The following is a 24,673-nucleotide window of genomic DNA, read 5'->3' as shown; positions in this document are numbered from 1 at the left end:
ACATTCTCTGCACAGCCCCTCAAACGCAAGAACTGGATAGACAGAAAAGGATGTCCTTGCCGGCGCCGTGGCTTAACAGGCTAATCCTCCACCTTGCGGTACCGGCATACCAGGTTCTAGTCCCGGTTGGGGCGCCGGATTCTATCCCGGTTGCCCCTCTTCCAGGCCAGCTCTCTGCTATGGCCCGGGAAGGCAGTGGAGCATGGCCCAAGTGCTTGGGCCCTGCACCCCATGGGAGACCAGGAGAAGCACCTGGCTCCTGGCTTTGGATCAGCGAGATGCGCCGGCCACAGCGGCCATTGGAGGGTGAACCAACGGCAAAAAGGAAGACCTTTCTCTCTGCCTCTCTCTCTCACTATCCACCCTGCCTGTCAAAAAAAAAAAAAAAAAAAAGAAAGAAAGAAAAGAAAAGGATGTCCTTAAAATAAACACGCTGTATCCTTCCTCTGTCAGAAAATCTCAACAAATGTGCCTTTCCTTTGGACCTTCGTGACCTGTAGGAGGCGCAGGGAGGGGTCCACCTCATTCTCAGTCTGATGGTGCTTTAGGTCATGGCCATCTGGCGGCCTGGTGAGCCTCGCTCCGGGAGTCTGGAGAGCGCACTGGTTTCCCTGAGATCTTTCAGGCCCTGCAGCCAGGCTCAGAGCCACAGGGAGGCTGCGGGGCACCAAGTCCTGTGGTATGGACAGGGGTAAAGCAGCCGCAGTATCTCCGTCAGCTCAAGGCATGTGGCAGGGTCAACTCTCTCAAAGTACGGTGGGGAGCTTGGGCTCTGCAGTCTCACTCTATTTAGAAGGGTTCACAACATAGAAATGTATTCAGGGGAGACCAGAATGTGCCTCCCCAACAGGGGCCAGTGCTGCAGAAGCAGGTGCGGGGAGCCCCCTGCCTTTAAATAAACCTAAGACATGGGTTCACAAACACAAAAGGGGCCCTGTTGCCTTGACCAGGGGCCATAGAGGTGAGCCACTGAGTGCAGCTGTAGACCCCGTCAGCCAGATGCGGCACTAGAGGGAACTCCCTGGATGGCCTCACAGACCAGCCCTGTGTGCAGTGTTTGCATTCTCTCCATTGCACCCCTGAAGTCTCCAAGTTCTTCTCCCTTGGCCTGTCTTCCTCTGGACAGTCACTGATTTTGGCTGCAGGTGCCACAGAAGCCAGATGCCAAAATGTTCCTCCTGAGAGCTCCTTTATCATGTCTCCCATGTGCAAATGAAATACACATCCATGCACTTCTGTTTGATTTCCTCTGTTCACTCTTTTTCAAAATGGGTGTGGGCTGACTAGGATTCAGGGGGCTATAATTATCTTTTCTTTATAATATAAAGAAGCATCACATTCTATACCATGGGATCTATAGCCTAACCTGTGTCTTCTGGTTTCCATGTCCTGTTTGATTGGTGGGCATGGCTGTGGAGCACAGAGTATGACAATGGACAAGTGTCAGCCCCTGGCACTAGAGCTGTCCCTGCCTCACGGGAGAAAACAGGTGACGATACACACCTGAGCATGGTCAGTGCCACAGTCTAACAGACTCCTTTTTCTGTGAATGTGAACATGGAGCAGCCACACACTCGGCATGGTAAAGATTAGCCTTGGCAAGTGTGTTCGGGAAGGGCTGGTAGGCATCATGGGTACAGTACAAAACTGAAGACAAACAGCTGAAGGGAAGTATCAGCGGTGTGGTGTAGACTCAAGACAAGAGAAGGGACACAGAAGTGGGCCCAGATCAGCTGGAAAGCTGGTGAACACCAAGGGGTCGGCCTGCCCAAGGGGCCAGGTGAGAGGCCTTCAAAAATCTAGTCAGCAGCAGATGTATGACTTCTCATAACAGTTACTTTGTTTGCTAAGGCAGTCACACCCCTTCAAATCATATTACGTTTTTATCTTTAGAGGTAAAGAAGTATTATCTCCTGTTTTGTTGATGTCATTTTACAGCTGAGCAAACTGAGGCCCACAGGTCAGTCTGCCCTGGAGGCAGGTGGAGCAGACCTAGCAACTATGCTGTAGACCCCATGCATGGTCTGCTCCTCTTCCCAACCTCCCTTGCCTGGAATTGTGGTTCTCTGTGGTCTGCTGAAGGGGAAGGGGCTATGGCCTCATCTCTCTACACATCTTCAAAGGCAAACAGAGATAGGCTTTAAGTGTTTGTCTTGTTAATATGTCAAGTGATTTGCTGGTGCAAAGAGATTGGGTAAAACAAGGAAACCTGAGAATTAATCAGAGAAAAGAGAACTGTTGTCTTTGTATATCCCAAAGAGATCACTGGGTCATCTATCAGATATGTATGCAGTTATGTCACTGAGTAGCAGATCCTTAGTGCGGATGGCTCTTCAGGGCATCTGGTTCAACAGGGGAAGTATTTATCTGGGAAGGTAACCTCCACCCTCTGACTACTGCAGCGGAGTGAGTTTACTGATTACGACTCTCTTCCTTGCTTTGCCTTCTAATATGCCTTCTTTCAGCTTCCATTCATTTTTTTAGCCCTTCCCAGCTAAGGCAAGCTGGACACTGACATCCCCAGCATCGGAGGCCCTCCTTGGGGGAGAATTTCAGTGTGTACCTCTGAACTAAGCTTAATCTGGTTCTCAGGTAACCAAAGGGCTGTCAAGCAACTACTCTCTGTAGCCAGCACTGGAAGAATAATGTTGCAGCAACGGCTAAAATATCGACACTCCAGAGGCACATAATTCTTATTATCTAAAAAATTTCAGCGTTTCTAATTAAAGAATTGGCAATGGTTCCCCCCATATGATAATGCCTCATTCGATGATGGCTAAAGTGCTTTCAAAAGACACTCAGTGAATGTGTGATTAAAGAGACATTCAGTTCACAGCTGTCAGGATTAGCAAATTGCAACCGCTCTTAAGTGAAGGCATTTGTTTTAGAAAAGATGCGATGCAATTTTCAGAATTGGAGGTTTATGGATACCTCCTGGAGTAATGGATTCCTTTATACCTGAAGTTTATCTTCCTGAAAGACAAATAAAGGGTTCGGTTTTGCCTTTAGTGTGAGGGCAGGCTGTGCCTCCTGATCAACAAAGAGGGTACTCTGCATTCCCTGGAAGCATCCACTGAAAATCCTTGCTACGAATATTCATGGGCTTCTTTTCTTGGAGACAGAGACAGATTGGGCAAGTCATCCACTGGGCTGTTTTTCCTCGTGGTGTCGACCACGGACACATCACTCCAGCAGAATGCACACCATGTAAGTGTTTTGGAGGCAATTCCAGTTACCTCTGGTAATGGCACCATTGATCATCCTGGGGATGTGGTAGAGATATCTGTCTTGGGATGAATAGCTTTATTGTCTGTTGTGACAGTTGATTTCCTGTCCGCTGAGGACACAGGCTGGAGACAGTTCAGGCCACTGCATTAATGACCAAGTGGCTTTTCCCAGACAGATCTCCTCCAGGGAGGAGGGATGGGGAGCTCCCCCAAGTGGCCTACCTGGGAAATACAGCTGCAAACTGAACCTGCAGTGCTCACAGAGCAAGCTTTGGGGGCTGCTGGAAAGAAAAGAGGTGGTGATGGGTGATGCTGTTAAGAAGCAAAACTTGCAGGGAAGCCTGCGGGGGCCAGAGGCAGGGAGGAAGTGTCTGAAGTTTCTCCCTTCCGTAAGCAGCACTTGACATACTGATCCTCATGGAGCTTACCCTGATTTTGCAGGTGAGACACTGCAGAGCTTAAGCCAATTAGACATGGGGTGTGTGTGTGTGTGTGTGTGCACGCGCGCGCATGGTGGGGGTAGTGGTGGGATCAGGCAGAACGCCTCCTCTGTCTAGCTCCACAGCCAGGGTTTGTCTGCCTTTCTTTAAGGAGTTCATTCCAACTTGACACTCAGAGTACAGCAAGGAGCCTTCACAGCTGTGGTCTGCCAGCAGTGCCATGACCTACTTCCCAACTGTTCGTCTTGTCTCCATTACCTGCACCTGAAAAGGAACCCGTTTGTAGACTTCTCATGGCTCCACATCCTATAGAGCCAGCCAGAGGGCAGCTGCTGTGACCTCTGAAGTGTCGTATTCATGCACCTGCTCCTCCCCAGAGCCGCTGCCTGTACCAGCGTGCAGCCTGCTGTTTCCTTCTCTGGAAGCAATAGCAGCCTCCTTGTGAACCCCACAACCAGAATGGCTTTGCAGGACTCAACTATAATTGCACCGTTTCCATCCTAAAAATCCCTGCTTTGCCCTCTCCCAGCTAAATATAACTTCCTTCACAAGGCATAAAAGCCCTTCCTAAGCCAGGCAGTCCCCATGCTCCAGGCCCTATCCATAGTCCTCAGGGCTCCCTCCACCTCCAGGATTCAGGACTACACTAGCTCATTAGGAGGGCAACGCTCAGCCTCGACAGGTGGTCCGGCCCAGGACCCGCACACTCCTCCTCCTCTTCCCTTATGGCCCCGAAGGCCTTCTTCCGCGTGGCATCCTACACACACTCTGGAGCTCACCTTCACATAACCTGCGCTTCCAGAGGTCTTCTTATTTCCATTTCATCTCCTGAGGCAGACAGCAAAGAATCAGTCCGCATCTGCCGCCTGAACTAAGAACTTCAAAATCAACAGTGTTACTCAATGGTCTCTACATCCACAAAGGTAGCTATTTTAATATCTGCATTTTACAGGCACAGAAATGTCCTTTGATTTACTCCAATGCTTACTCTGAAGGCTTCAATTCCTCACAGGGCAGTCCACCAACTGGGTTTCACTTCAATGACCTTCAGTCATGAAGAATCATTTCGATGATGTTCAAAGTTATTTTGGTAAGAAGGCAGAGAAGTATGACACATGGTAGAGAAAATACCACCCGAAATATTTTAAAGTTAAGTGTCCAATTTTGAAATAATGGGCACCATTTTCTATAAATTAAACTACTAAAAGGTTAGCAAGGTCATAAAAAATCAGAGGCTTTCTAAATTCCTGCAACCTTTGTAATCCAACATAATGATATGCATCAGAAAATGTTCCCAGTCCTCAACCTGATCATCTCACTGCTGGGAACGCATCCTAGTAACGTAATTCAAAAGCAAGTGAAGGCTGCATCTATGGTGAAACCCACTGCAGGGGTCTCAAGTTTTCCCATCTCCCCTACCACATTCATCACAATGCAAGTAGCACAGCAAAGATAAGTTGTTTACAAGGCGACCTCCTTTCTAGACCATGAGCTCATCAAGGGCAAGCTCCATAACTTGATTATGTTTGTATTTGCACTGAAATAATAAATGCTTCAACATTCTATAAATGCACACATGCACATGTGGAAAACATGCCTCCAAAAATGAAAAGGAGAACCAATTGTTCAACAAGAGAAGATCTTTACCTACAGTATCTCCAGGGTTTCTTCAGCCAGAGCACAAAATGAATGGAGCTATTGGTTTCCAGTGGGATCAACTTGCTTAGGAAGCTGGCCACAGGTCTCCCAGGTGAGGACATGTGGGCATGCATCCTTAGAGATTCAAAGGGCATTACATAGAGGTGTTGCTCAGAGAATTTCCAGGCCTGGGCCCCAGCAGGGTCAAAAAGCATAGTGCAAATGGTATAGCCAAGACTAGTAGGGGCCATATTTTAACCTGGGTCTCCAGAAACACACTGAGAATTCCATGATCACAAACTCTAACTGGAAATGGAGCACAATGAACTCAGAACAGCACATTTTCTTGGGGGTGGGTGTGTGGCTAAACATCCTATATCAGAGTATCAGGTTCAAGTTCTTTTTTTTTTAAGATTTATTTATTTATTTGAAAGTCAGAGTTACACAGAGAGAGGAGAGGTAGAGAGAGAGAGAGAGAGAGAAAGAGAGAGAGAGGTCTTCCATCCAATGGTTCACTCCCCTATTGGTTGCAATGGTCGGAGCTGCACCGATCCAAAGCCAGGAGCCAGGAGCTTCTTCCAGGTCTCCCACGCGGGTGCAGAGGCCCAAGGACTTGGGCCATCTTCTACTGCTTTCCTAGGCCATAGCAGAGAGCTGGATTGGAAGAGGAGCAGCCAAGACTTGAACTGGCACCCATATGGGATGCCAGCACTTCAGGCAGGGCCCTAACCCTCCGTGCCACAGCGCCTGTCTCTCAGGTTCAAGTTCTGGCTACTCAGCTCTTCCAATCCAGCCTCCTACTAATGTGCCTGGGAAGGTAGCAGATGATAGCCCAAGTACCTGTGCCCCTGCCACCCTCATGGGAGACCCAGATGGTGTTTCAGTCTTCTGGCCTCAGCCTGGCACAGCCCTGTCTGTGTGGGCATTTGAGAGTGATCCAGGTGCTTGAAAGTACTTCATTCTAATGAACTCATAGCAAATACTTGGAGGCACTAAATCTGTAACTAGAATCATTTATTTAAAAAATAAGATCATGCCCCCATGTTTGCAAACAAATGTACTAATTTAAAATGTTCTCAAGTTTACAAAAAAACCAAAAAGCTGCTAATTCAAGACCTCAGGAGGTGATGAAAACAAATTAAATTTCTGAATTTAAGAGATCAAATTTTATGCAATCCCCATTTCTATCTAACTTGCCAGAAATCAGAAGATCCGAGAGCTCTCTGAAGATACTGCTGAGCACGGAAGCCTGGAACAGGCAACGGCAAACCATAATTAAGACTGGTTAAGGAAGAATGAGGTGCAATGTGGAAGTACCTATTACAGAGGCTGGGAAAGTCAAGTGCTTCTCCAAAGAAGAATAAGTGACTGACGCTCACTGGGCCCTAGGAGGATTAATGTGATGTCTTCTAAATCATTACTCCCACAAAACCAAAATACCAGTAAAACAGAAGCTGTTGGTCACAGACCTGCACTGGCAACTTGGAGTGCAGTGATGGGCTTACACTGGGGAATGCCACCGGCAGCAGAAACCTTTTCATTAAGTGTGTGTTTATTTAGTATTTATTTTTAGGGAAAAATATACACTAGGAAGTCATTTCCTCCAGGTCGCAGTACCCAGGAAAGCAGAATTGCGTACTTCTTTTTGTAGTGGATATTCATTACATTTCTCTTTTTGGAAGCTGAGAGTTGAATTTTATGGCAATCCTTTAACTGGCAGGGGGATGGAAAACACACTCTGCATCAGACTACTCCATCTTGGTCCACTATTCAGCAAGTTTCTCTCTGCCTTGATATTTTCCAATTTTAAGACATTATTCTCTGATCTCTTATATATATATATATATATATATATATATATATTTATACACACATATAATATATAAATACACATTCATGTAGTATATATATATATATATATAATATACATACTATCTCTAGATAAACACCAACCATAAATTTATTTATGCATTTGGAAATGCATCTGAAGTCTGAAAACAACCTCATTCCTTTAAGCTCTCCTGTGTTCTGCTTTCACGGAGTCTGATCAGGAAAGGAAACACTCAAGAAGAGTGTGAGAACAGCAGCACCATATATACACAGTGGTCTTGCAGGGGGTTCCTCCTCAGACCAGCAGCAACAGGAACATGGACAAGCTCATCAGAATGCAGGGTCTCCGGCTCCAGCCCACTCCTTCCGGGTGAGCAAGTCTAGGCATGGAGCCCAGTGGTGGGTGTGTGTGACTCTGATGCACAACACATGCTGGGAACCTAGGTCCCAACGAGCGGAGGACGGTCGACTCTCCAGTTGGTCATCTAGAAGCACAAGGGCCTGCAGGAGATGACTCTGCACTTTCAGTCCCAAGGAGAGTCTCAATCAGCGTGGAGGAGTGCAGTGCCCAAGGGAAGATGAGCAATGTGACTGCAGGACGGCCCATGGGGGTGCTGGGCACACAGGGCACAGAGGGGACCTGCAGGACAGAAGCTTTACTAAGCCAGAGGCTTCTGTGTGCTTCTGAAGAATCCTAGGATGGACTGTTTAAGTCATCTAAAAAATGACAGTGTTTTGTAACGTGAATGTACCCCTGGACATGCCCCCCAGCAATGCTGGAGGGCTCCAGTTTCTCCACAACTTTGCAGATGCCTCATTTAGTGTTTTTTCATTACAACCATTCCAGGGGTATGGAAGAATCTTAACTGTGTTTTTAGCTTTCATTTCCCTATGAACTAATGACACTGAGCATCTTCTCTAGTGATTACTTTCTGCTTGCTTCATCTTCTTGGCAGGAGTGTCTGTTCAAATCCTTTGCCCGATTTTTATCAGGCTGCCTTCTCAAGTTGTATGAGTTATTTATACAACTGGATACCAGCCTTTGATCAGATATATGATTTGCAAATTATTTCTGAAGCCCAGGACTTGTCTTTTCATTTTCCTATTAGTGTTTTAAAAATGCAAAAGTTTTACATTTTGATTCACTTTATAAGTGTCTTTTTTTCTTACAGATTCTGATTTTGATGCTGAATGTAAGAATGTCATAAAGATGCTCTTCAAACATTTTAATCTAACAGTTATACACTTTAACTTTCTTATTTTGGTTTATGATTCATTTCTTGTTAACATTTTCTCCCATGAGTCAAGAAGTGTGCTACAGAGGAGAGGAGTGCCCAAAGCAATGGCTCTCAAGAGGTAGTCTTCATGCCAGCAGCCACAGAAACAGAAGAGAGGGTATAGGTCTTCTTCGGGATTTCTGCATGTGAAAATCTAACTGTCCCAGAACATTACTACCTAGGTGAAGAATAAATATGTAATGATTTGCATGCTGGATTTATTTCTGGACTCTGATAATTTTTTTTATTATTTCATATATCCATTTGTACACCACATTATCTTCATTATAACTTGCTAATATGTTATGAAACTGGCAAACACAAAATTTCCAATTTTGATCTTTATCAAAATTGTTTTGGATAACCTTTATGTTCCATATGAATTTTAAGATTAGTTTGTCAATTTCTACTGAAAAAAACTGGATATTGGAATTTTTAGGAATTGCATTTAATGTACAGTTCCACTTGGACAGAATGTTCATCTTCATAATATTGAAACTTCTACTCATGAAACATCTATTTTTAATATCTCCCTTAATTTATTTCAACAATATTTTAATGTTTCATTGTGCAAATCTTTTAATTTTATTTTTTGTTACATCTTTTTTGTTACATCTATTCTTTTTTATGTTATTCCAATTATTTTATCAATTTGATATTAATTATTCATTTATAAAAGTATTTTCATCCACGTAAAGGCAGCATCAAACATATATTCAGAGAGAGAGAGAATCTTCCATCTGTTGATTCACTTCCAAAACACCACTGACTCCCAGGATACACCATAAAGAAGCTGTGTTGGAAGTGAGAGTGACAAGGACTCAAACTCTAATATGGCATGCAGGCATCCTAAGTGGTGACTTAACTAGCTGCTCCACAACACCTTTCCTAATAGTTTTTGTATATCTGCCTGGTATTATTCTTTATTAGTCCTAAAAGTTGTATGTGTGTGCACGTGTGCACAAGTGAAATCTTTAGAATTTTCCATATACAGGCTCATGTCCTCTCTCCATAAAGGCTATTTTACTTCTTAATTTGTCCTCTCTCTTTTCCTACCTTCTTTCCTCCCTCCTTCCCTATGTAGAACCTCTACTCCATTGATGGGTAGATGTGGTAACAGTGGATATCCTTGCCTTCTCCCTGATCATTGTGGTATTGATCAGTTATGAATTACTCACATTTGCTTTTTATCAGGGAGAAAACATGTCAATTTATGTCTAGTTTGCGGAGAACTCTAATCATTAATGAGTGTTAGATACTGTCAAATACCTTCTGTGCACCTATTGAGATCACATGTGGTCTTTATTGACATTTATCTTGTTAATATGGTATATTACATCACCGTCTTAATTTTTTAACTGTTAATCCAACCTTGCATTCCTGGAATAAATCCACTTGGTGTTAGTACATAATCCTTTTCATAGTGCTGGACTGAGATTGCTGATGTTCTGTGAATGAGTTTTCCATGTGTGCTCATGAAGGGACATGGTTTGCAGTTTTCTAATCTGTGTGTGATGTCCTCCTCCAGCTCTGGTATCAGGGACCTAACAGATACAGACATTAAACTTGGAAGTGCCCTCTTTGCCTCTATTTCTTGAGTGAATTCGTGAAAGATTGGTACAGATTTCACCAGTGCAAGCATGTAGGCCTGGGCTTTTATTTCTGGGAAGCTTCTGATTATAATTTTAATTTTTATTTTAGGCCAATTGAGAAATGAACACAGTTGATTTTTGGCAATTTGTGTTTTCCTAAGAATCTGTTGATTTCTCTCAACTTTCCTGAGTTGTTGGCCCAAATTTGTTCTAATATTGATTTACAATCATTTTCAATTTTGCAGAGTCAATAGTGATACCCCCTCCTGTATTCCTGGTTTGTGTCTTCTGATTATTTTCTTGGTTACTTAGTCAAAGTTTTGTCAATTTTATTAATCCTTTCAGAGAACCAACTTTCAACGAATTGACTTGGTTTTACTTCATTTTTCATAAGCTTTTCTATTTTCTATTTAATTGATTTCAGTTTCCATTTTTATTATATTCCCCTTGTCACCATGCTTTTGGAATAATTTGCTGTTCTTCTACCAGTTCCTTAGGTAGAGGCTTACATTATTGATCTGAGAGCTTTCTCCTTGCCTGACATAGATGTTTAAAGCCATAAATTTCATTCTAAGTGGCCACTTTAGCATCATCCCACAAAGTGTATGTTGCTTTCATTTTTTATTATTCAATTTTTTTTCCAAGATCTGTTTTCTTCATTGACTAATGTATTATTTAAAGTGCACTAGATGGGGCCGGCACTGTGGCACAGCAGGTTAGGGCCCTGGCCTGAAGCGCCAGCATCCCATGTGGGCACCGGTTCTGGTCCCGGCTGCTCCACTTCCGATCCAGCTCTCTGCTATGGCCTGGGAAAGCAGTGGAGGATGGCCCGGGTCCTTGGGCCCCTGCACCCATGTGGGAGACCCGGAAACACCAGTGGATTTTTGACTGGATTTGTGCTGAGTCAATGGGTGAGTCTGAGTCCAACACGCATCTTCACATTACTTAATCTTGCGATCATAAACATGCCATCTCTCCTTTTACTTGGGCTTCTTTAATGTCCCTCCATAAGCTCTGCGATGTTTACGATGGAGGGCCCGTGCCAGACCGCAGGGTTGACTGCCTCGCCGAGCTGCACGCTGCTACTCGCAACTTTGGATCTCTACTCGTTTCCACTTGTTTGTTGCCGGTAAGCTAAGCGCAGCTGACTTTAAACATCAACCTCGCGAAAACCGAGTATTCATTCTGTCCGTGTAGACACAGGCCTGCCCTCCGTAAACAGCCACAGTGCGTTTCCCGGAGACTGCGCCGCTGCTCCTCTGGTGAAGTCCTGGGAATATTCACGGCCTGCAGGCGTGCGGAGGCTTCCCTCGTGACAACGACACAGACTCGAACCCCGCGCGCGCCTACCGAGTCTGAAACACGCAGGAGAAACAAGACCTCAACTGGCCGGTACTCACCCGGACTCGCCTCGCCGATGGCACCCCGGGGCTCATCTTACACATGGCATACAGTGTGTCATTTTCCTGCCAAATAAACCGGAGCCGCAGGCAACCAGCGGGCAGCGGCGGCGACAGCGGCACCTGAGGGAGACGCCACTGGGTCTCCAGGCCTGAGGGCGCGCGCGACATGGCAGCCCCGTGGTGCCGTATTCCACCTCCGAGATGCCCGCCGGCCTTCCTGTTTCAGCACTGACGTCCTCCTCCTCTAGCCGTAAAGCAAGACGACTGCGGCTGACCGCATGCAGACATGCGCACTGAAGACCCAGGGCCTGCCTGGAGAGAGCGCCGCCGGAAGTTCAAGATGGCGCTCGTGGTGTGCGCCATTGTGGGAGACAGTGAGACAGGAAAAAACAAAACAGTGCCACGCAACATCCATTTTTACCACATGTGAAACCCTGAAAGACTGATTTACGCGAAGTCAACACAGTGGATACATCTGATTTGTGATCATTTATTTGTGTTCAGGGCATTCTTGTTCCAAACTTTTGCTCCTTTGATGCGGGTGACCTTGGCAGCGGGAACTGAACTGTAATTTTCCTTCTGCAGGGAGAGTGAGCTATTTAAGGCTGCAGGTCAGGACGTGCTGAACGAGGGGCAAAGGTCAGGCTCAGAAGACCAACAGTCAGAACTTTCCTGTGTCACCACACTAATTCTACCCAGGCACTAGATTTCAGCTAAAACACCCGATTCTGGTGCCCTCTTATGTGTGACACAGCAGACCGGTGTGCAGTTCTTTAAACAAACATCACTTCTGCGTGTGAGAAGGCAGGGCTGGGCCCTGCACGGGCTCCAGCCATCTCGGGCAGTTAGGCCAGTGTGCCAGTTTCTGACAGAAAAGCCTTCCAGTCTCCTAGCAGCTTTTTCGCTGTAGGTTCTACATCCAGCCCGCCCTGACAAGGTCAGGACACCCTGGGACTAGAGGCAGCTGAAAGCCGAGTTCTGTCAAACAAAACACAAATGTGATTAGACACATTTCAAGTTATTTTTAGTTTATTCCTGAAAAAAGGAAGTTGCTGTCTGCTATTTTGATATAACTGGATCCAGCCAATGATATCACATATGTCTAGTTTTTAAAAAACACACATTAATCAACTTCTGAAAGTCTCTAATTTTTCCCAAACTTCCCTCCACAAAACCCTGCCTTCTTTCATCCCGTGTTGTTTCTCAAGTACACAGGTAAAGGCTGGACATTCAGAAGTTTCCAGGCTGCTCAAACCATCAGTACAACAATAAAACATACTGTGTGTCTCTGAGTACACTTTATTTATAGAGCTTTCATTTTTTATTTTTTTTTTTGCTTACTCAAAAAATAAAATTATATCTTGAATGACAAAATTTTGAATATAAACACATTATTTTGAATATTTATAAATGTTAACATATCCACACATGATAAAGAATTCAGTCAAATACCTTCAATAGGTGATTCTCTGGTTGTCCACCCTAAGTGGAATAAATTCTAAGGGCAAAAGAACTGCAAAGAAATCCTGAACTCTACTCAGTAGGTTTCCTGCTGGTGGTGGTATAAATAGAACATACACTGTCCCTGCCAAAATAAGTAAATCTGTTTATGGTGCTGGGTTATTTATTTGCAAAGATGGAGAGCAAGAAGGACAAAGGCAGAAACAGAGGAGATGAAGCAAAACAGTAACAATGGGTAAACACGGGATGTATAATTGGCTCTTGTCCAATTAGTTAAACTTTTCTTCAGTTCTGAGATTTTCCTAGAGAACAAGGCAGATTAGGGGCCGGTGCTGTGGCGTAGTGGGTTAAGCTGCCACCTGCACAGCCAGCATCCCAAGCGCCAGCATCCCATATAGGCGCCAGTTTGAGACCTGGCTGTTCCACTTCTGATCCAGCTCCCTGTTGATGCTCCTGGGAAGGCAGCACCCATGAGGGAGATGGGAACAAGCTCTGGCTCCTGGCTTCAGATCAGCCCAGCTCCAGCTGTTGCAGCCCTTTAGGGAGTGAAACAGGATGGAAGATCTCTCTCTCGCTCTGTCTCTCTATGTAACTCTGCCTTTTAAATAAATAAATAAATAAATCTTTTTAAAAAATAAAAGTAAAAGGCATTAAAAAAGGCTTCAGGTATCAAAATCTTGTGTTTCCATCTATTGTAAACGCCAAAATAAGATTCTCCAGGTATCTACAGCCAAAGCTTTGTTTCTAATCACAATTGGAAGAGAAATGTGAAATATCCTGGATACTTAAGATGCCAAGTGTTTGATCCACCAGTATTTAAACCACTTGCTCAACATCATTTGACTGAAAGTGAAGTTACTCCGCAGTCCCTTCCCCACCACCAGAGATCTGTGGCCCAAAGGCAGCCCTCGCTTCTGCTGGCAGAGCAGCAGTGCTGCCACAGCCCAGCTCCAGGGAACTCTGCCCACCTTTTCACTGACTTCTCGTTCCTCAAGCTGCAGTTCTGCCCCCCGATTATTTCTCATTAATAGGAGCAAAGTGTATTCATTTCCCTCCATCTCACAGCTGGCATTGACCTGAGTCTCAGCTAAAGGAGTCAAAGCTTCTTCACAAGTAATGCACACTAAGAATAGCCAATGCTTCATCACGTAGCCAGTGGCTAGTGTCTTTCTATGGACACTGTCCACGACATCCTCTGGACTGGTGGTGCAGGGGCTCTGCAATCATTACATTCTAAGACAGCAATCTTGCTGGTTCAGGACCATCCTTCCTCAAAAGGAACTTCATTCTTTCTTCCATTTATTTATTTCAAGTGTGAGACAACACGTTGTGATGAAATCTGGGTATGTGGATAGACAAAGGTATGTGTGGCATCTCATGGACCACGCAGTTCTGACAGGCATGACAGGCACCTCACAGCTGTTCCAAACACTGCAAACACCCCTGCCTGACTGTCTACCCACAGCTTGCCCACCACTGACAAAGCCTCGGCCCAGTGGCCCCAGGTAAGGGGCTGATGACATCACAAGGGCATGCACCATGCTCCCCTGTGGAGACCCAGCAGACGCCGTGGGATGGCACTCGGACATACCAGTCCCTCACTGCATCTCCAGAGTATGCTCTCTTCCATATCGTCCCCAACCTCTCTGTCACCCTTCCCACCATGCTAAGCCCATTCTCATCAAATACTCTCCAAATCAGTGATGCCCGGAACAGTGCTCAGACCTCGCATATGGGGTCACCCTCTTACTCAGGGCTGGGAACCACGCCCTGGCTACACTGAAACCAAGAACATCTGCTTGTCATTCTCATAATGCCAGCAAGGCTTCTGATCTCCCAGGGGCTCACCCTGGGAATAAAGGGGCTCTCTTCCTGCCTAATTTGCTTATGACAAATATTCAAGTATGCTCCAAGTTTAATTCACTTAGTAATGAAAAGAAATTGAGCCCAAGCAGCATGTTTGATTTATCTTAGAAACAGAGAAAGAGCTTTGCAAGAACAAACAAAGTTAAATTAAAATAAGTAACTCTCCTCGGTGGTGGAAATTGAGTGCTTCCCAAAGAACTTAACATCCATAAAACATGGGGCTGATACCACCAAGATAGAAGAAACTTCCCTTCACCGCAACTCCCAACCACACCCCACACATGGCCAAAACATCACAGTAAGTGCATGGTGTGCGGGTCACTGTGTTCACACTCACACACGGACACAGACTCCGTTCCCCGGGAAGCAGTGGGCAGCAGTGCCCCTTGTCCCTGGCGGGCTGCACATACCGTTTTTGCAGATGGGGCAGCACTGGTCAGGCTCGTACACGGGGTCCACGCACTCGGTCTGGGGACACGCTGACACCGTGCACAGGACTTCGCCATTGGCCTCGCAGCGGCACCGCTCGCACGGGGACACCTGAAACACAAGCCCGCGGTCAGGGTCACACTAGCAGTGTCCTCACCTGAAAACATCGTGTTTTTCTTCCCCTGAACATGCGGTGAAAACACCAAGCATTTCAGTGGTCTGGAAAACAATGCAGACAGGGACCCCGGAGTCCGGCAGGTCACGGGTCTCCTTGGGCGCAGGCACACACCTGTTCCTACCTCCTTCAGAGCAGCTTGGGGTTTTAGCTGTCAGCCTACTGCACTTCTCTGTAAGCTGTCTTTTGAAGGAAGGGTTTGTTTCTTTCAAAACTGAGCAAATAATACAATACTCCTGAATTCCTGCCCAAGCGCATCACAAGGAGTCATCTCTGTCCCACAGCCAAGATGTCCCTGGTCTGGCCTGGAGCATTCCCAAGGTTTCCAAGCCAGTCAGTTAAGAAGAATCTAAAACAGGGAAGGCAGGGGAGGGCCGACAGGAGGAGAGACAGGCAGTCCTCTGAGCAGGCCCTGGCCACCAGCGGTGTGGACATCACTCCTGCTCTCTGGAGCAAGGCGGAAACACGCCTGCAGGGGTGCTGGCCTGAGGCTGAGGAGGCACGGGCACAGCCTGCCCAGGATGCTGGGCTGTGATGCATGGGGGCTCCTGGCTACAAACACACAGCAGCTCCGGGCTACCCTGAGGCCTCCTGGCCCAGCTCCATCCACCACGTGCATCGCCATGGCCCCCAGCACTAGCCTTGCATTTGCCTCTCATGCTTCTGAAAGCCACTGGCCCAAGCACTACCTTTTGGAGCCAGTTAAGTCATTAGATCCGCCCCTGGAAAGGAGGTAGAGTCCGCTGCCCCCCACTTCCCTCCAGGTGACCCCCTCAATGTCCCAGTGTTGGCCTGAGCTGACTGAAGGCCAGGCAGGACCAGCACATGCAGACCCCACCCCGCCTCTGGGAGCAGAAATCAGCAGATGGAAATGTGCATTTTCAAAGACACGTAAATGGGGAGGGGGTGGCCAAGTGCATGGAAACCCCATTTGCCTCTGTGTTCTCCATCGGTGAAACAAACACCACTCGGGAGGGGCAGAACACAAGCGACACCCACGGACGCCCCCTGTGCACGACACTATTACGGCGTGAAGCCGAGACTGAGTCCAGCTCAGAGCATCTGATTCTCAGGGGCCTGACCAGTCACCCCGCCAGGGAGTCAGGACCTGTGTGTGCATCTGTGTGCGGCTCTGTGTCTCCCGTGTGTGTGTGTGTGTGTGTGTGTGTGTGAGAGAGAGAGAGAGAGAGAGAGAGAGAGAAAGTCTGAGTGTGTCTCTGTGTGCATGTCGTCTCTGTGTCTGTGTGCCTCGGTGTGTCTGCATCTCTCTATGTGACTGTGTGGCAAAAAGAAAAAGAAACCTCGAAAAACTTCAGAGCACCCCAAAAACAGAACAGTGACCTGGTTTGTGCCTTAGAAGCTCTGGGAAATATTTTGGGCACAGTACGATTTTTTTCCTTTTCTTTTTTGCCACCATAACCAGTGCTGCCCTTGCTGCTGCCGTCTGTCTTCAGGGTTCAGCACCTTTGCCTCAAGAGCAGACAGACACTGCAGCAGAAGGAACAATCATTCTGAGTTTTAAAAGCAGAGACTTTGAGCTGCAAGACTCAGGCTTACTGCACATGAGCAGCAGCTCACCCCCAGGGCTCCGAGCACAGCGTAGGCCCAGAACGTGGACTGGATGATGGCGAGCCAGGCTGTACTGCCCCCAGGGAGGAGGGCACCACCCCTGTGTTCTGCAAGGAGCAAGGGGGTGAGATATCGGGGTCTGCCTGGCACCCACCCCTGCCCCCGGGCTGTCCTCCAGGGAAGAGGGGAAAGTGGCATTTAAGCTGGGAACATGAAAGGAGGTGGGGAGGGCCCCTCTGCCAGGTGCCAGCGGCTGCACCGGGGAAACAGCAGAGTGTGCAGCTGTAGAGGAAACAGCTCCAGGTGCCCAGGGCAGCCTCTGCCTGGCCCAGCAGCCCTCACATGGGGGAGTGCACCTGTCAGATGGGGTTGGCTGGCCAGCACGTGCCCGAGATGCTACTTAGGGCACTGGAGTGGTGATGTCAACACACCCAAGTCACCGAGCGACAGGCACGCATGTGCACAGGCTGGGATGCTATCTCCTTAAATGTTTTGCAGCTTTATCAAAAATTTGATTGTGAGCTTTACCTTCACATCGAATGTTCAGACTCAACTCTGAGGCGGTTTGTTCACTTCCCAAGAGCCAGATCCGATGTCTGGATTCAAGATCTCTGGGAGCAGGTGCCTCTCAGGCTCCTTCCCGCCACCCGCGTCTGCCTTGGGCACCCAGGCTGGGCCCTGATTCACTCCCAGCCTAGGCCCCAGCCTGCCCCAGGCCCCTGGCAGAGCGAGGCTGCCCCGAGCAGTGGGGAATCTGGACAACTCGCTCAGAGGCCCACTGCCCCGTGTGAGCGCCTGTCCTCTCATTGCCCACCCACAGGAGGTGACCAGTCACCAGGGCTCTGCCCTCTGGCTGCGACTGGAGGGCTACAAAAGGGCAAGCTTGGTCCCTCTTGCTCTCTTCTCTCTTGCCCACTCACCTTCCACCACGTGCTCTTCTTTTCCTTTTTTTTTAGCTATCTATTTGTTTGAAAGGCAGAGAAACAGAGACAGAGAGAGATGGGATGCTCTAGTTCACTCCCCTTGTGGCCGCAATGGGCCAGGCCTAAGATAGAAGCCTGGTATCCCTCATGGGTAGCAGGGGCCCAAGCACTTGGGTCATCTGCTGCTGCTCTCCCAGGACCTGCAGGGAGCTGGATGGGCACTGGAGCAGCTGGCGTTGCAAACAGTAGCTTAACCCCTTGCACCACGACGCCGGCCCAGCCGCCAGGTGGTCACGCAGCAAGACGGCCTTCCCAGGTGCCGGCACCTTGGTCTTGTGCTTCCTCGCCTCCAGAACTGCGGCTGTAACGTTTCTGCTCATTACAGATTTCCCAGTTTCAGGCGCTCTGTGATCACAGCTCCAGCAGACTACGATGCCCACCATGTGTCTTCGGGTCCGGCCTGGGCCACAGCCCTCAAGACGGTCGCAGGCCCCTTGATCTCAGAAGCCAGAGCTTTTTGTCTGACACGGGGGTTGCCGTGAGCCCTGCCCAGGTCGCAGGTCCCATGGCAGAAGCTGCTTCCATCATATTTATGCTCCTCTGCTGTGAGCTGGTTGGGCCCCACAGCCCAGGGCAGCCCCATCCCAACCCAGAGCCCCACAGCCCAGTGAACCCTGCCCAGGATTCAGAGGCTCTACTCTGACCCCCTGCTGGGCACCTCTGCTGCTTCTGGGACACACACAATGCTGGGTCCCCGACTGCTGAGCTCAGGGAGAGCCCTGCCCCACCCATGCTCTGCTTTCCCGGGCCCCACCCAAGCTGCACTGCCTTCTCAGGAAAGCCAATCTCATCTCCTGCTGCTCCCAGACCTGCACAGGCTGCCCCTTCTAGGAAGCCGTCTCTGATCCCCACGCGGACAGAGCGGGACACTTCTCCCCACTAAGCCATCACCCAGGCTCGTACCTGTGCCCTGCACAGGCTTCAGCTACTGCAGGGCTGGCCTAACTCAAATGCCCCACACCCAGGTGAATGCAGCAGTCGGCACAGAAGCTACGACCAGGCATGCCCAGAGCTGCCACGCCACAGAGGAAGTCGGCGTGGACTCTGAGGAAGCTGATGGAGACCCAGGGCCTTCTCGTGGTCCATCTCACAGCTCAGGTCCGTGCTGCCTGGACACAGACGTTCCAACAGCATGCAGCTCCGTGCCTCAGGATGGCCAGTGCGGAGGGCAGCATCCTGGAGCAGAGCACTGTGCCTTACACCACTGGGGATGGACAGGGGCTGGCAAGGGGCAGATGGGAAACTGTGCCCCACTGTCCCGGCTGTGGGTTCCAGCACAGGGCCTGGGTCCCAGTCATCAGGGCCAATCTGGAAGTCTGGGCCACAGGGGTCTTTTTTGGCTCATTTCTTTCCCTCTCTCTTTTTAAAGATTTATTTATTTATTTATTTGAAAGAGTTAAAGAGGTAGTAGCATAGAAGAGCCAGAGAGAGAGAGAGAGAGAGAGAGTCTTCTATCGGCTGGTTCACTCCCCAAATGGCTGCAACGGCCACAGCAGAGAGCTGGATCAGAAGTGGAACAGCTGGGACTTGAAGCAGCGCCCATGTAATGTCAGCACTGTAGGCAGTGGCTTTACCTGCTACACCACAATGCCAGCCCCTGGGCTCATTTCTCTAACCCACAGCTGCAACCCTACCAGTGTGGTCAACAGGGACAGCCAGCAAACCAACCTCAGGGTAAGGAACTGTGGTCCAGGGTCTGCCTGCTCCATGGCAGATCCGATTCCAAATTGCTGTTCCCATTCTAACCACTAGGTCCTAGGAAGCTAAAGAAGTGCCATCTACAGAGGGCCCTGCCATGTCGCACACTTCACCCCACTGTGGAAACCAGAGCCAAGAGAGCCCAGCCACCATCATATCCTCGCCCCGCGGCCGCAGCCTCCATGGCACCTTTTTCCACTTGGACGAGGAAATTGGTCCTCCTCTCCTAAAGCTATTCTTTTCCCCCAACATCTTAATTAGGGGTAACCCAACCTTGAAACAATGCTATTCTTGTCACAAAGCACAGCCCACGTCGCGTGCAGGACGCCTCTTCCCGTGGCACTTCCAAGGTTGGCACGCCGAGAATCTGGATGCTCCAGTTAGAGGAACACGGGCACTGGGAAAGAGAATCCCCTGTGAAGGCACCATCCCATGCCAGAAATAGGCACAAATGCCACTGGATAAAAGCAAGGCTTCTCCCCAGCAGGAGTGGGGACAGAGACAGCCTCTCTCTGTTCATGCCTTCTGGTCCTGAGGCCAGAGAGGTGACCGCTTGTGCCTTTCCAGGGTGTGGCTGCCATCTGGGGTGGTGAGAAGGGCCAGCAAAGGGAGTACATCGGACCAGCCTCTCAGACAGGTGCCTTCTCCCTTGTGTGGCTTTCACGGTCACCCCAGGGACTCGGTCTTACAAACAGCATTCTTCAAAATAGATCTAAGAAACAAGGCCGGCGCCGCGGCTCACTAGGCTAATCCTCCGCCTAGCGGCGCCGGCACACTGGGTTCTAGTCCCGGTCGGGGCACCGATCCTGTCCCGGTTGCCCCTCTTCCAGGCCAGCTCTCTGCTGTGGCCAGGGAGTGCAGTGGAGGATGGCCCAAGTTCTTAGGCCCTGCACCCCATGGGAGACCAGGATAAGCACCTGGCTCCTGCCATCGGAACAGCGTGGTGCGCTGGCCACAGCGCACCTACCGCGGCGGCCATTGGAGGGTGAACCAATGGCAAAAAGGAAGACCTTTCTCTCTGTCTCTCTCTACTGTCCACTCTGCCTGTCAAAAAAAAAAAAAAATAGATCTAAGAAACAGACCCTTGGGGCTGTGGGTTAACACCCTGGCCTGAGGCATCGGTATCCCATATGGGCACTAGTTCTAGTCCTGGCTGCTCCACTTCCCATCCAGCTCTCTGCTATAGCCTGGGAAAACTGTGGAAGATGGTCCAATTCCTAGGGCCCCTGCACTCGCGTGAGAGATCTGGAAGAAGCTCCTGGCTTCAGATCGGTGCAGCTCTGGCCATTGCGGCCATCTGGGGTGTGAACCAGCAGATAGAAGACCTCTCTCTCTCTCTCTCTCTCTCTCTGTAACTCTGACTTTCAAATAAATATATAAATCTTTAAAAAAAAAAAAAAGAAACAGACCCTCAAACATAGAGCAAAAGAATGAAGAACAGATACGTTGGGTCGTAACTTTTAGTGAAATCCATATGAACACAACACGTATTGTCCAGGCTAAGTGAGAGCATTCACTCAATGGTAAGTAAGGCAGAATTAACCATAACCAATGAGGCCCTTACATCACCCAGAATCATATACACAGCTACACATTATTCACATGGGCAGCAGGAACTGTACAATAAACACTGAATTTACTTCTGAACAATTAAGTAGGAATGGGTGACATAGTTTACACATGAAGCCATTCTTTGATAAGATAGGCAGCCTATGAACGTGGATCATGTTTAAATCAAATGCTTTGTACATAAACTAAAGACTTCTGTGATCGTGAGCAGTGGGGAGCGTGGGGTTAACACTCCTGCCTGAGTCATCGCCAGGAGCTTTCCCTCTTATCAAGTGTAGTTTACATTAATGAACTCAGGTGCAATTAGTCATCTGAGAAGCTTTGCATTGTTTAACTTCAAGACTGTTGATTATAGTCATTACACCCACGAAAGCACCAGGCTCTGAATCGTAGCAGACAGCAGGTGCGACGCTGGTTCTGATCTCACGTCTGCACACCAGTGCCCCCTACCATCCAGCAGAAGCCCCACCTGCTTGGGAACGCAACACCTTTTCCTGCTCCACACTGTCCTTGGCAAGGGAGGGAAGTGAGAGAGCCTGTTTCAGCACTCGGGCTCCTGTACAGCAGGCACCAGACAGGTCCAGTGTGAGCGTTTCACTGTGAGCTGCGGGAGTGGGTGCTGTGACACCCCTTGCTGTGAGACGCACTGGCTCTGGGGTCTGCGGGACAGGGAACACTTCCAGGCTGACGGGTGGGAGGCATGAGCATCCCAGGACAAGTTCCCAAGGAATTACGAAGCTGCCACACACGGGATTCCTTAAACACGGAGAAGAAAGGAAAGAATGACTGAGAGATTTCATTACGGAACTTTCTCAACAAAAGCTATTCAACTTAAAAAAAAACCACACAGCTAACTCTCCTCCCCATTTTGTTATCTCATGCATCAGTAGAGATGCTGCATTTATTGCCCCTAACTCCCAAATCAGTGGATTCTACAAAGACACAAAATAAGAGTAACTGAAATCAGGTGCCGGCCCTCGTGTCTGCCTCCCCTAATTCTCTCCTCGAAACTCTTCTCCGTCTCCAGACCTGGGAAGCCTGCCAGGCACAGAGCACAGAGCCCCTGTTACCAATGTCCCTAATCCCCGTCTGGATGGATGGGGACCAACTCAGGCAACCCCAGGGCCAGAGCTGTTGCTCTATCGCATCCGTGATCATCACAGTAACGGGGTCAGTGCACAGTGCTGAGCAGGCTGCTCCCGTGTTCCTGAGCTGGCGGTGTTGAGCTGGTGGCACCTTTAAGAGATGGGGCTTAGTGGGAGGTGGCTAAGTTACTGGGCATGCTGCCCACGGAGGGGACTAACATAGTTCTCATGGAACCCCAGTTTGTTCTACCAGAAGGGAGTTGTTAGCAAAGAGAAATCCTGACCCTTCAACCTCCCCCTGGTTCTCACCTTGTCACATGATCACTCCCTCTCCCTCTCACCTGCTCCTGCCGTGGGATCTCTCCCTCTCTCCTGCTCCTGCCGTGGGATCTCTCCCTCTCCCTCTCTCATCTGCTCCTGCCGTGGGATCTCTCCCTCTCTCCTGCTCCTGCCGTGGGATCTCTCCCTCTCCCTCTCTCATCTGCTCCTGCCGTGGGATCGCTCCCTCTCTCCTGCTCCTGCCGTGGGATCTCTCCCTCTCTCCTGCTCCTGCCGTGGGATCGCTCCCTCTCTCCTGCTCCTGCCGTGGGATCTCTCCCTCTCTCATCTGCTCCTGCCGTGGGATCTCTCCCTCTCTCCCTCTCTCATTGTTCCTGCCGTGGGATCTCTCCCTCTCTCATTGCTCCTACCGTGGGATCTCTCCCTCTCTCCTGCTCCTGCCGTGGGATCGCTCCCTCTCTCCTGCTCCGCCGTGGGATCGCTCCCTCTCACCTGCTCCTGCCGTGGGATCGCTCCCTCTCTCCCTCTCTCATTGCTCCTGCGGTGTCTACCATGGGCCCTCACCAGAGGCAGAACCAAGAGGACTGCTCGATCTTGGACTCAGCCTCCGAAACTGTGAGCTAATTTAATCCCTTTTCTTTTCACCTTACGAGGCCTCGGATATTTTGTTATAATATTTTGTTATAATAGAGGAAAACCAACTAAACCAAGCTCAGTCGATACTGACTGAATCGAGAGATACACGGTTAGAAAGACATGAACGCTAAGATTATAACTTGATGGAAAGCAGGAAAGATAAAGTCTGCAGCCTTGCTCAGGGAGAGCTGCCCAACCCGTCACAGAAACCTGCTCAAGGACGAGGTGCCTCCCTGAGAAAAGGAGAAAGAAGACAGATCCTCTACTGAGAAGAGCTATGACTCCTAATCCCGAGAAAGAACAGACACACAGATCCAAGTAAGGCACAGACGCCAAGGCAGTGACTTCAAAGAAAGGCCTGGTGGGGGGTGAGGAGTGTGCGGAAATGGGTCAGGTGAACGTACAACCTGTGGTCGGAAGGGAGAAACCAGGGCTGGTTCTGAGTCTTCTACAGCTGCCATGCACATTAATTTTTTAAAGTTTATGCATTTATTATTACTTATATAGAAGGCAGAAAACACACACATACAAACAGAAGGGGGAGAGAGAGAGAGAGAGAGAGAGAGAGAGAGAGAGAGAGGTAGGTGGGAGAGGTGGGAGAGGTGGACCATCCACTGTATCATTCCCCCAATTACCCACAACTGTCGGGGAAGGGCCAGGCTGAACCCAAGAGCTAGGAATTCCATCTGAGTCTCCCACATAGGTGGCAAGGACTCACGTACTTGAGCCATCACTTGCTGCCTCCCAGAATGCACACTGGCAGGAAGCTGGATCAGAGGCAAAGGTGGGACCCGAGCAAGACACTCGTGTATGGGATGCAGGCGTCCCGCGGAGTGGCTCACTTCCCCGCTCCACACACCTGCCCTGCCACGCCACATTCTAGGTAGGTTCTCTCTGCGCCACCTGTCAGTGTCCTCCTTAACAGCTAAGAAGTTACGCTGAATGACCAAGGAGTCACGCCTTCTTACCCAGCTGACAAACTCTTTTTAAAACCCCACTACAAAATGTACGAGAGGTCAACACAGCCATCTTGCAAACTGGGAATTGCATCCTGCAGATCAGAGACTCCCGGCAACAACCCGAAGAGCAGGCTCCCCAGGTCACATAACCAACGCATCCGTCCTTCCACGGAGAGCTAAACAAGCTTCCCACGCTACTGCAGAAGCTGGTATTCTCAAGGAGAGCTATCAAGAAACACACAGGACACCCACCTCAAAGGCTTGGTCTGCTTAGGGAAATCAGAGAAGCCAACCTAGCAGCAGGAAATGCCAGCTGACAGCCTCAAAGGCAAAACTGCCATTGTTGGTGGAAATGACAGGGCAGCGAGCAAACTGGAAGATGGTTAAGCAAGGTAGGAAGATGGGGAAGGCGGAAAAGACACAAGGGCTGGGGTAGGCATTGAGCCGAGGGGTTAGCATGACTGTCTCCCATGTCAGAGGGCCTGGGTCCAGTGGCCAGGTCTGGTTCCTGATCTCCCGGGTCTGTGTGAGCAGCAAGCAGGAGCCGGGAGCCTGAC

General features: G+C 49.1%; 1 protein-coding gene across 1 annotated transcript in view; it reads right to left on the bottom strand.

Moving 5' to 3' along the window:
* VWC2 (von Willebrand factor C domain containing 2) overlaps positions 1-24,673 on the bottom strand; it is a 99,589-nt gene that overhangs the window by 55,467 nt on the left and 19,449 nt on the right. The window contains exon 2 of the mRNA XM_062179216.1: positions 15,145-15,274. Coding sequence (XP_062035200.1) covers positions 15,145-15,274 — 130 coding nt within the window. The remainder of the gene's footprint in view (positions 1-15,144; positions 15,275-24,673) is intronic.

The sequence above is a fragment of the Lepus europaeus genome, chromosome 20, assembly GCF_033115175.1.
Source record: "Lepus europaeus isolate LE1 chromosome 20, mLepTim1.pri, whole genome shotgun sequence".
In the NCBI taxonomy this organism is placed as follows: domain Eukaryota; kingdom Metazoa; phylum Chordata; class Mammalia; order Lagomorpha; family Leporidae; genus Lepus; species Lepus europaeus.
This window is presented reverse-complemented; position numbering and strand designations above follow the sequence as displayed.